Source organism: Fragaria vesca, linkage group LG6, assembly GCF_000184155.1.
Source record: "Fragaria vesca subsp. vesca linkage group LG6, FraVesHawaii_1.0, whole genome shotgun sequence".
Classification (NCBI taxonomy): domain Eukaryota; kingdom Viridiplantae; phylum Streptophyta; class Magnoliopsida; order Rosales; family Rosaceae; genus Fragaria; species Fragaria vesca.
In genome coordinates, this window is record NC_020496.1 from 10,329,278 (window position 1) to 10,341,038 (window position 11,761).

Below are 11,761 nucleotides of genomic sequence, written 5' to 3' on the forward strand. Positions count from 1 at the left end.
TAAGCCCCGCGTACGACATGTCGACATCGCCACCACAAGAGCCGCATTGTCGTTGTTCTCTTCCCAGGAAAAGGCATGGTCACCAATTCGATTCCTATTAATTATGTTTGGGTTTGCTGGGAGTGGTGGGGGTGGGATTGCTACTGTGCAAAGATGAAGCTCAGAGCTAACTTGCTTTGATTTGTTTTGGCTTTAATTAGTGGTAGTTGGTTTGTGATTTGAAGACTACGACGACAATCTCATTCTCTCATCTTTAGGCTTATAAGGTAAGCTACTGTGCTTGTGACTATTTTTCTAATTTTTCTTTTTGTTTTTTTTTTGTTTTTGTTTTTCCTATTTTGAACAAATCTCTTATTACTCTAAATCACGATTGTTAAAGAGGAAATTGAATCTGTTGCTAAAAGCTTTGAATTTGTAGTTGTCATCGGTGATTTATTAGGATTGTGGCTCGGTTAGTATAATTATGTATGGGAAATAGGAGCTTTCGAGTCAATAGTAGCAGCTTTAGAGTTGACAGTAGCAGATTCTTTAATCGACAGTAACAGCTTTGTTTGGTTCCGAAGAAATGCCGAAAAAAATTGCAATATAGCACCGGTAGTAGCACACTGCCCTATCGACAGTAGCACACTTTTCTATCAATAGTAGGCAGTAGCAGGCAGATTGGTAGTAGAAGTCGACATTAGCAGTTAGATTTGCGGTAGTAATAGCCATTTCGTCGTCAGTAGCAGAAAGTTTCTAATAACAACAGTAGCAGCTTTATAAAGGTCTCATATCGCAACATTAGCAGCTTTGTTTGATTCCGGAGAATTGCCTAAAATAACACCTTTTTATCGGGTGCTACTGTGCTACTTGATAGTAGCACCCAATGTGCTACTGTGCTACTCGGCAGTGTGCTACTATGCTATCGTTGGCAGTAGCGGTTGATATGTAGTGAAGGGTATTATGGTAAAATTATTGTGACAGATGGCATGTGGATATTAATTTGTCCTAATTTGTTAATATTTGTCCTTAAATGTGTAAGATATTGTGTAAATGATGTATTTGTAAACTGAAATTTGGTTAGTAACTTTATTGTAATTTACTATTATATATAAGTCATAACATCTCTTAATTTCCTGGTGGTTCTACGGTTCAACAGAGATATTACACAGCGTTAGTGTACAGCAGCAGAGATGAAATTCTACTTTGAAAGTCTGTTTGAAAAAATCTGAGAGCGAAAATTACTTTAAGCCTAACAAATAGTAATATTACCTCATGGATTTCGGGGTGTGAGCCTGGGTGGGATTGTAGCAGCGGCCAGAACAAGCATTTTGATGACCTTCAGAATTCAGACAGCATTCTTGCAAGAACTCACAACGGCCAGCCTTGCTGACTTGCTGTGATGGATTTTTCTGTCCACACGGTCTTACTTGCATGATACGTAAGTAGCTGAAGTCCTCAGTGCTTCGTTTTTTTCTTTCTATTTTTTTTCATTAAGAACTGGAAATAGCTTCTAGGAATGGATATTGTGGTGCTGAACTGTTGATGATTACCATCCCTCCCTTTCTCTAAAATGTACCTGTGTTTCCTTGACGGATTTCCACATACTTTCTCTCAACTGAAAAGTTTTTTAAGCTTGTCCATCGGGTTCTTATTGTCCTCTGGCAACACTGGACAAAATCACTGATGTTTGTGAACCGTAAGTTCAGATTCTAGCTCTAGCGATCATTGTATATCTATTGTGTTCAACAGACTTTAATGTGTAAAAACTATTCATTAGTTAGTGTGTTATTGCAAATACAAATACCAACTACCTCCAGGGAAATCAAACCATACTTGTGGAGGAGCAAACAGATGGGCTGATATTGGTACTAGCTAGCAGTGATATATTCTGTCCAGTTGGATCATACTGTCCAACAACTGTTAAAAAAACTCCTTGCAGTAGAGGGTAAGATGTTTTATCAATCCCTACGTTTTTATCATACTTGCTTGATGTTTATTTAGTTGTCTCTTTTATAATTCTGACTTGACAGAAAACTTTGAACTAGGATGAGATTTGTGTTTTTTTAGTATCAATCTTCTTATGTATTATTTCGTCCAAAAAAAAAAATCTTCTTATGTATTACTATCTTTATTAATGCAATTGCAGACCCTACTGCAAGATGGGTTCTACCTCTGAGAAATGTAAGTCTTATTTTGTTTCATGAACCTTGTATCATGTATCCCTCTGTCATATTAACCTGCTATTTGGATTCTGTCTTTCTGTGTAACTAGCTAACCTTTGATAAATTCATGCTGCAGTCTGCTTTAAAGTTTAAACTGACTTCATGTAATCAAAGAAATCCAAGTCAAAAAAGTTATGCATACGGAATAATGCCTATTGTAAGTTCTCTGCCTTACTTCAGAAACAAAAATTTGATATCGAAACATATTGTCCTACTCCATGATTAATTCAAGTGAAGCTCACTATGCTCATCCTAACAGAAGTTCCTATACTGTACATATCTGATACTTTCCAGAGAGAAAGTGTTCGGAATTGCTGTTCTATACTTTCTTTTGGGATCCAATCTATGTTATCTTGTAGACAACTTGTTTGTGTAGTATACTTGAGGAAGCATACTTATGAGTGCCTGACTGGTGCACAGTTGGCACTATCAAGAACTAGAAAATGTCAAATGAACTATATCCTATTCAATTTCTTATGCAGGCAGCTCTATGTACTCTTCTACTTATTGTTTACAATTTTTCCTACCAAGTTCTCACCACTAGGAACCGATCATTGGCCAAATCCCGGGAAGTGGCAGCAAAAATGCAAGACAGCCATGCCACGCCAAAAAAATTCATATTTTGAATTTCTCCCAGTTGAACTAGTTTTACCTTTATCCATGGCCTGAAAAAAATATGGTTAGTTAGACAATGTGGTTGTAGACTTGTAGTCACAGATTCGTTGTTTCTACTTTTTGATGATGATCTTCTGATTTTTGAAGATTGTCAGCAGACTTATCGAAAGCAGATGAGTTTCTAGTGACTGAAAGAGTTATGCTCCAGTTATGCATTATTCAAGATGTTTGATGATCTGGTACTCCTGGCAAAAGGGGGCCTTATTGTCTACCATGGAACAGCAGAGAAAGTTGAAGAATACTTTGCAGGCCTTTGGTGTCAATGTCCCAGACCGGATCAATCCTCTACTTCATTGACATTCTGGAGAGTATAGTAACAACAGAAAGCAGCTCAAGTGTAACTATAAAGAGCTTCCTGTCAGATGGATGCTTCATAATGGGTATTCAGTGCCCCCTGATATGTGGCTGAGTACTGCCGGACTTGCATTGTCCTCAACCGGTGGAAATCCAATAGATGAATCAAATATTTCTGCTGCTGAGATGGAGGAACCATCTTTTACAGAAAGTCTATGGAATTACATAAGAACTAATGTGGAATTGCAGAAAGTCATTCAATACGGCTCAATTTCTTGAAATCAAAGGATTTATCAAACAAGAAAACTCCAGGAATACTTGAGCAATACAATTACTTCCTCTGCAGGTACATTATAAATGTTTTCAGGTGCTTTTGTATATCACATTCTGATAATTCCATTACTTAAATACAGAAGTAATGTAAGTAGTTGATTATTTCAAGTGCAATGTATTTCAAGTGTTTTCAGAAGTATCTGTGAGTAGTTGATTGATTATGATATGAAAAACTTGTTTTTGCTTCCTCTTGTTTTTTAATTTGTGTTAGTCATAACTCTGAGAACCAAATGAAGGGTGAGGTGCACTCATGTCACTTTGGCAGTTTCATCATCTATGTGATATGTCATTTTCTGAGACCATTTGAAAACTTGTCATATCTTGTGTGCTTTATATCTATGGAGTTCTGCCGTGGGGAAGGACATATAAAACAACAGAAGTAGACAGAGTTAGTAATTTAGTCCGTGCTTTATATCTTGTATGTACTTCCCTAGCTATTTCCTAATTTAGTTTGCAACTTTTGAACAATTCATCTCATGTCATAGTTAGTAGGCAGAGACTTCGAGAAGCTCGCAAGCAGTCGATCATTTGATTTTATTACTTGCTGGAGCCTGTTTAGGATCACTTGCTAAAAGTGAGCGACCATAATTTTGGGGCACCTGGTTATACATATACCATCGTTGCAAATTGCAAGTACAATTAGTAGTTACAAGTCATTTTCTTCACCTCTAGACTCAAATGATTTGATACTATTTCTCTCCCTGGTAACAAAGGAAGTATACCTAGGCTTAACAGATGCACACCTTCTATACTAAAGTCAATATGATAGCCGATGCGTATTTTATTTCCATCATGCATATGTGTAATGTCTGCATATCCTTACCATTAATCTTGTTCCTGATTTGCAACTCTACTGTGCAAAATTGCGGCTTTGAGATTGTTTTCTCTTGATAGTTACACTATTGGATTGAAGCAGCATCTGGGATGAGCAGCTTGGCTTATTTTCTCGCTAAGGATACAGTCGATCATTTTAATACAGTGATCAAACCTTTGGTGTATCTGTCCATTTTCTACTTCTTCATCAACGCAAGATCTAGCTTAGCAGATAATTATATTGCTCTACTCTTTCTTCTGTACTGTGTAACTGGGATAGCTTATGCATCAGCAATCTTCTTTGACCAAGGTGCAGCCCAACTGGTCAGTAATATAGAAATGCAGCACTTAAGAATGTCGTTCATTTTTGAGATATTTTTTCGGATTTTTTTGTTATTCTTGCAGTTATCAGTCCTTCCTGTTGTTTTGACTCTTACAGCAACCCAGCCTCAGATTGTGACAGTCTAAAGATTTTGGCCATCTTATGCAACCCTAAGTGGGCTTTGGTGGCATTTGTGATTGCAAATCCTGAAAGGTAGTTCATAATTTCTCTGAACAAGTGGTTGCAAGCTGAACTATTATTGGTGAGTTTCACTGATCTCAGTCACTGAACTATTTCCTATCTGTAACAGGTACTCTGGAGTATGGCTAATAACTCGTTGTGGGAGGCTTTTGAAAAATGGCTATGATCTCCATGATTGGAAGTTTTGTATAACTGTTTTGATCATCACTGGTTTAGTTAGTCGTGTGATTGCATTCTTTTCTATGCTGATCTTTCAGAAGAAGTGAGATTTCAGTAAACAGCAATCAGCAGACGACCAAGTTTTGTACAAACTTGTGAAGAAGTTCCTGAAGGGTTCATATTGCCTTCAAGTTGATTCCCAAAGAAACAACATAGAGATAAGTAGTAAAATGGTTGCATTTTGAAAAGAACATTACATATGATATCCCAAAAGTTTTAAGAAGAGAAAATAGAATGTGACAGTATTGTCTCTAGTTTGGATCTTATCATCGACGAAACTCATTAAGATGTTGAAAGCATGAAAATTGAGAAATGGGATCTTTGCAAGCATATATGAAAGGTTAGAGATAACAAAAGGAAATGGAGACTGGACAAATACATTTGGAAAGAAAGAGCATATGGTTCATCTCAGACATGCATGAACTTAAACCAACAAAGTTTAGATTTGTGTAATGCAACATTGGTCCAGAAAATGACTGGCGTAATGTAACCTGAAAGAACATTATCCTCACCACAAAACTCAAAACAAAGACCACGAAACTCAATTCCTTGTTTTTGGAATACATTTGGAATAAAGACCAGTCTTGTTTTTCGTCCCAAAGTTAGGCAGCCTTCAATCATAGACAAAGACACTTCAAATTTTCCCCAAGCCTCCTGTGATATTCCCCTTCCTTTCTCTCCGGCCACAGTTTTTCAATTCCACCAAGTTGATTATGATAGAGTCACTTTCTTGCTCAACAAGTGTAACAAATCTGGTGGTTTCATTTCTCCGTATATGAGAATAATGAGTGAAAGTAGAAGAGTGCTGCATTACGGGACCCAAAGAATAGTTCTAGGGGACTGTCCCTTGGTTTGGGTCTATCCTATTGAAACCAATATGGTCTATTTCTACTTTCTGCCTAACCAAGGTCCCAACCCAAAAGGAACACCATGAAGCATACTCGTTCAGAAGCTTTACAACCCATCATTATTGCAATGTAGGAGCTTTACTTGGTAGTTATCATACCAAATGCACTAAAATTCTGTGGGGGGTGGAGGGGCTCAATCCGCTCAATGCATACCCCAACCTATATATGGCCATTTCAAGTATCTGCTTTACATAAGCTACATGGTCAATTTGTGCGGAAAGCCTGTAGATCTGTTTGCGTAGTGCACCTTTCATGGGTTAGCACACATATCTCACACGTCGATTTATTCTCTAGTGTAGCCAACTACCCATCCACCCAAATGACCGAGTAACACCCATTGCTACCTAAAGACACCACTGATATGTTGTGATTCCCACTCTTACATCCAAAATGGCTCATTACGAAACCAACATAGCCTAGAAGAGAATGGTGGGTTTGTAATGTCACAACCAGCCGGGAGACGAACGACATCAAAATGTTGCCTACATTCTTGGTGTAGGGAATATTTGTGTATCATCTGGTTAGATATCTGGTGACTGGTGTTATGTTTTTCTTCTACAGCAAAGTTGACTAGTATTAGGTGCACTTATGATATCCCTAACAGTTACAATTATTGGCTCTATTTGAAACAATAGCTTAGTCTTCATGGTGTTACTAAACTCTGTTTGCAGTCAAACATAATTAAGGACCTTTCAGGTCAAGTAAAATAACTGAGAAACAAAATCACTTCTTGTCTCCTAGCCAGAGAAGGACATTTTTGTTTGCAGATAATTAAGAATTAGGTAGAGATGGTTAAAATAGTCAATTGTTTGTTCCCCCAACAAAAAGTCAGAAAATTAGTCCCTCTCAAAAATGGGAAGGTGGATTTCATTTCCATTATGTCATTCATTGTTGTGTAAAAATGCAAATGGTCTCCATCACAACTCGCAAATGGCCAAATCAAATCAAACAGGTTTTCATCATGTTTTGTTTTTCTCGTATCTTCTGCAAACAGGCAACCATCCAGTGGTCTCAATCAAAATGATGGAAAGCTCACATGTGTGCCCAATTGGCAATTGCAAATCAATCAAAACACAGTTTTCTTTTGTAGGGGGCCAAATCAAACTGATATACAGACAGATCATCCGGTCAAGCACTTGACACCTTATAAACCCAAACCAATAGGGCTAAAGTGGGTTGCTTACACAAAACTAGAAGTTAGAATAATGTACCATCACAACAAATTGTCTTTTTTATCTCTTTTCCTACAAGAGGCATGAGGAATCAGTACAACTTTTTCAGCAAAAGCAAACACTCATACACATTAGTTGGTTGCAGCCAGTATTTCTTTGCTCTCTTTCCCTTTTTTCACTGAGAAATTATAATACCAAAACTTTAGGTAGGAACACAAAATTAGGTCTACTAAAATTAAGTACAGGCTTCAGTTCTCCAGATTAGAGCTTCTCAGTTCTTCAGTTCTTTACCAGTGCGAACTACATAAAGTACCATTAAACGACTGTTAATACATAAACAAATTATTTAAGACCGATGAGTAGATAAAAGTAGAGTAATAGAATATCAAACTCACTACTAAGTGCAGAAAGTTCAGAGCTCTTGAGCACACGCAACCTCTTCACAGTAGACACAAACATGCTGCAGATCAAACATTGAGGTATTATCAATACTGATTGTTTATGCAAAAAACCAAATGCAAAACTGCAAGACACATTGACAAAGGGACAATCATACAAATTTTTCAGGTGCAAAAAGACATGCTATGATGCCATTTCATCTAGTTGTGGGGAATCACTCGTTACATATATAACTAAACAACAAACAAAAATAGTACCATCATATTCATGAATAAAAAAAGTACAAAAGCATATTGATTGTAAAGAGATTAGGAATCTAATGCTGCATGATTTTATAAATGTAGATTTGCTATTATAGGCTCAAATCATATCACAACAAGTGTTAAAAGGAATAAAATATGAGAAAGAGCATTAATCTAATTTTTTTTTGCATCAGATCCAGAGTGATAAGATAGATGCTTACTGCCATGGGACATCTCCAACAAGCATCCTGTCACCTTCATTATCTTCATAAACCAGAGTATATTCTCCACTTCCATCCAATAAACCTGTAATTTCTTTCTCTTCATCTATGTTGTTCTTGATTCCACCAGCACAAGAATCTCTTTGAGCTAACCACAAGAGCAAAAGACAAAACAAGATTAAATAATTACATCTTTGAATTACAAAAGAGTTCATTTTCATGCTATATTAATAGGCCAAAAAATCTAAGGAACCCATCTAAAAATTTTGAAGGGTAGTTACCGTTAAAGAAATAATTTATGCATAAATATAGTTTTAGTAAAAACAAAACAAGATTAAATAATTACATATTCCAAGTACAAAGAGTTCATCTTTTAGGCCAAAAATCTACGGGAACCATCTGACCAAACTGGAGGGTAGCTTCAATTAAAAGTAACTTTATGCATAGAAAGTAGGTTTGGTAAAAACTGAGAGGACAATATGGAATAGCTGTTGATCCATTAGATAGACAATAAGAGCAAAGACAAAAAAATCAACTACCTCTAAAAATAGGGAAAAAAGAACAAAACAAAACAAAAAAACCTATGTTTAGTAAAAAGGCAAATAAACTTCTTTGATGTGGTTAAACTTCACAAGTACTTTATGCATCATAAAATTTGTCTGGTAAAAAATGGATTGACTGAGATCATCTATATATGCTTTGAAAACCAGGTATGGTATGTCAAACTAGATTTGAAATATAGCAAGTATGACTTACATGCACACATTAATTTCTTCCAACAACCAAAGAGAACTGGATCATTTTTATAGGTAAATTTACTAATTACTACGTGGGTAAAAAAGATTTGATCCTATGTTACAAGCACTGATAAAATTAATAGTTGAAACATGAACTGTTGAATATAACAAACATAACCTATGAACAGGAGACATTTACAATGGGTAAAGTCACTACAGTAACTTAGAACTACGATCATTACCTGCAAGGAGCCCACGAAAGAGTTCATCAACAGCAGAGGAGAGCTTCTCATAGCTGGCATAAGCACTGAGGTCTACTTTTCGTCCAATGGGGACTCCATCCATATTGATTTTCACAAACATGCCTTTTCTGCTGGTTTCGACTGGTTTAACATTAGGAACCTTGCTGGGGTTTACATTTTGTGACTCAGGTGCCGGTTTTGAAGCGCTGGTGCTCGCAAGATTCTTCCGAAAAGATCTAATTGGAGGCCATCCCACAACTGGAGCCGGAGCAGTTCTGTTTAGTTTGTAGAAGAACACACACACACACAAAATTAGTTCGATCACAATGAAAGATATACCAATATAGTAGTGTTAAGAGTCCTGGGGTTAAAATAAAATAAGAATAATTTCCATATTTACACTAAAGGACTCAATAGAATAAAAGAAACTGTTTTGTTGCAAGCAAATCTGTAAAGAACAGTAACAGAAAAGCCAAGTTATTGCATGAAATTCGATAGGAGGATAACCAAAGTGAATAATATCAGAAGAATTATGATATGCTTATGGAATAGGAGAGAGCCAGGAAAAAAAAAATAGTGAAAAAAAACCTTTGTAAATGTAATTGGAAATCATTTGACACTAAGAACTTCAAAGTAAGACATATTTATTACAAGTAGATTTGGTAAGATTACATAACTTTAAGGAAAGAGTTGCACGAAAATGCAAGAACACGTAGTATGCTTGGTAAGACCAACAAAAAGCTATACATCCGAATGACTAAGCAACAAAAATGTAGCAAAATCTATGCAGCATGGCAGTAGAAATTCAAGACTAAGGAAATTTAATTTGACTCTATTGAAAAAATTGTCAATATTTACCAGAGCCACCAGATTTTTATATAGAAACATAAAGACGTGCAGCAATTATGCATGGACCACACTTTGTCTATAGCTCTAACAATGTGAACCTTGTGAGTGAATAATGCGAATATCCTGTTTCTGAAAAGCTAAAAGATACACAAGAAAGATGAAAAGAAAAGCCGAGACTACCTTTTCTGAGAAGTGTTGTTGGTCACAGCTGGATTTGCAGAAGCTTTCTTCTTCTCTGCGTTCTGCAAGTCTACCGCTTCAGTGCAACAGGGCTGTGAGGTCATCTGGGTGACAGGCAGGCTTTGAGAGCTTGGTGAGAACTGTAGAAAGGAAGGACCTTTTGTCTGGTTGTTGGGGTACCCTGAGGGAGATGAAGACCATGGAGAGGATAGAACAGTCTTTCTCTCTGAGGAAGCAAAATGGTGGGTTTGGTTTCCACTGCTGCTGCTGTTGTAGAAGTACCCAAGAGAAAGAAGAGACTCATCTCTTTCTTTCTGGCCTCTGGAGGTGTTGTCTCTCAGATTTGACCAGTCTTGACCTGGAGGGCAAAGCCTTAGCTCCAATTTCTTCTCTTCTGAATAGCCATGGCTCTCATCTTTGCTCACAAGCCACTCCCTTTCTTTCGGAATCAAATCCAGAAGTTGAGGACATGCCTCCTCCATCTTTTGCATATGATCCAGATAGTAAATATTCAAAATCTTCTTTACCCTCCACTTTTCACACAAGAAAATAGATATGGAGGAACTCACTGTGAAATGAAGGAAATATAAAAGCTATTAGAGTTTGAGACACAAAGACAAAACACAAAATCAACAAACTTGTGCAGTACTAAAGAACATGACCAAGGAAGAACAGAAGGGTCAAATCATATACCTTGTGTAAGTCTTTCAAGTACCAAAGTTCAGACCTTTGAAGCCAAACTTAGAAGACAAAACCTCAAAGACCTTGATATTATGAGAAAGAGATGAAAATTCAGCCAGAAAGGTAGTTTGAAGAAGAACCTCAAAGACTGAAACCCATATAACAATAAGAGAACCCAATGTAAAACCCCACAAAGATGATGAAGGAAGAAAAAACAAACACAACACCAACCCAAAAGCAAAAGGGATATGTGAAGCTATGATAGGTGTGGGATTGATATCTCTTAGGCCAGAGTTTTTTTCTTTCTGAGTGGGTTCTCTCTTTTGAGACTTGGTTCTGGAAACAGGTATTGAGACTTGAAGCCTTGAGGGTGATTTGTGGCACAAGAGAAATTAAAAGAGAGGAGAAGAAATAACCAGAGAGAGAAAAGAGAGATAGAAAAGATAGAGATTCCGACACCAAAACAGGAAACAGAAATGGACGAGTACACACGCAACCAGAGCCCTCTTATTACAAAGGGAAGGGGAGGAAAGGGTGGGAAGTAGCTAAGCTAAGCTTAGCCAGGCTAGGACTCTGAGGTTGTTCAACTCAAGAAGCAAAGCGTGCAGTTGCTGACCTCTCTCTTCCCCTAAAGATACTCCCTCACACTTGATGTGTCTACCACGCACACAACCCCAAACATCCTTCTTTATTTTTGGTCATGTCCTTAACAAAGTAGAAGAGAGAGAGAGAGAAGACATTGTACAACGTGACATTCTTGCTCCCAAAGTCACTGACCCCTCATAGCTAAGCTAAAGCTATGTGCTTTAAGGTTAACACATAAAACAATGTATTCTACTATTGATTAGTGTCAAAGCCACTCATTAATTAAGGGTGGGTTAATTTGGATAAGCAAAGGCAGATTGTTAATTAATCTTTGGTTGCTTTTTAGCAGGCCAAGAAATTGATGGATGGGATGTTTTTGTGTGTGTTTTGTTTTTTCTTTTTTAAATTTATTTCTATGAAATTGTTATGCTCCCAAGAAAAGAGAGAAAAAAATTGAGAAGGGATTTGCATGATCCATATTTGC

General features: G+C 37.0%; 1 protein-coding gene and 1 pseudogene across 1 annotated transcript; one reads left to right on the top strand and one right to left on the bottom strand.

Moving 5' to 3' along the window:
* LOC101308202 overlaps positions 1 to 5,108 on the top strand; it is a 6,569-nt pseudogene extending 1,461 nt beyond the window's left edge.
* Positions 5,109 to 7,033: 1,925 nt separating this feature from the next.
* Positions 7,034 to 11,293, bottom strand: LOC101302955 (auxin-responsive protein IAA26-like). The gene is made up of 6 exons (XM_004302805.1): positions 10,705 to 11,293; positions 10,012 to 10,579; positions 8,983 to 9,257; positions 8,004 to 8,151; positions 7,537 to 7,601; positions 7,034 to 7,441 (listed from the first exon to the last, which is right to left on the bottom strand). Exons 2-6 carry the CDS (start codon positions 10,500 to 10,502, stop codon positions 7,413 to 7,415), a joined length of 1,008 nt encoding a protein of 335 aa, XP_004302853.1. The 5' UTR covers positions 10,503 to 10,579; positions 10,705 to 11,293; the 3' UTR covers positions 7,034 to 7,412.
* Between the last annotated feature and the right edge of the window lie 468 nt (positions 11,294 to 11,761).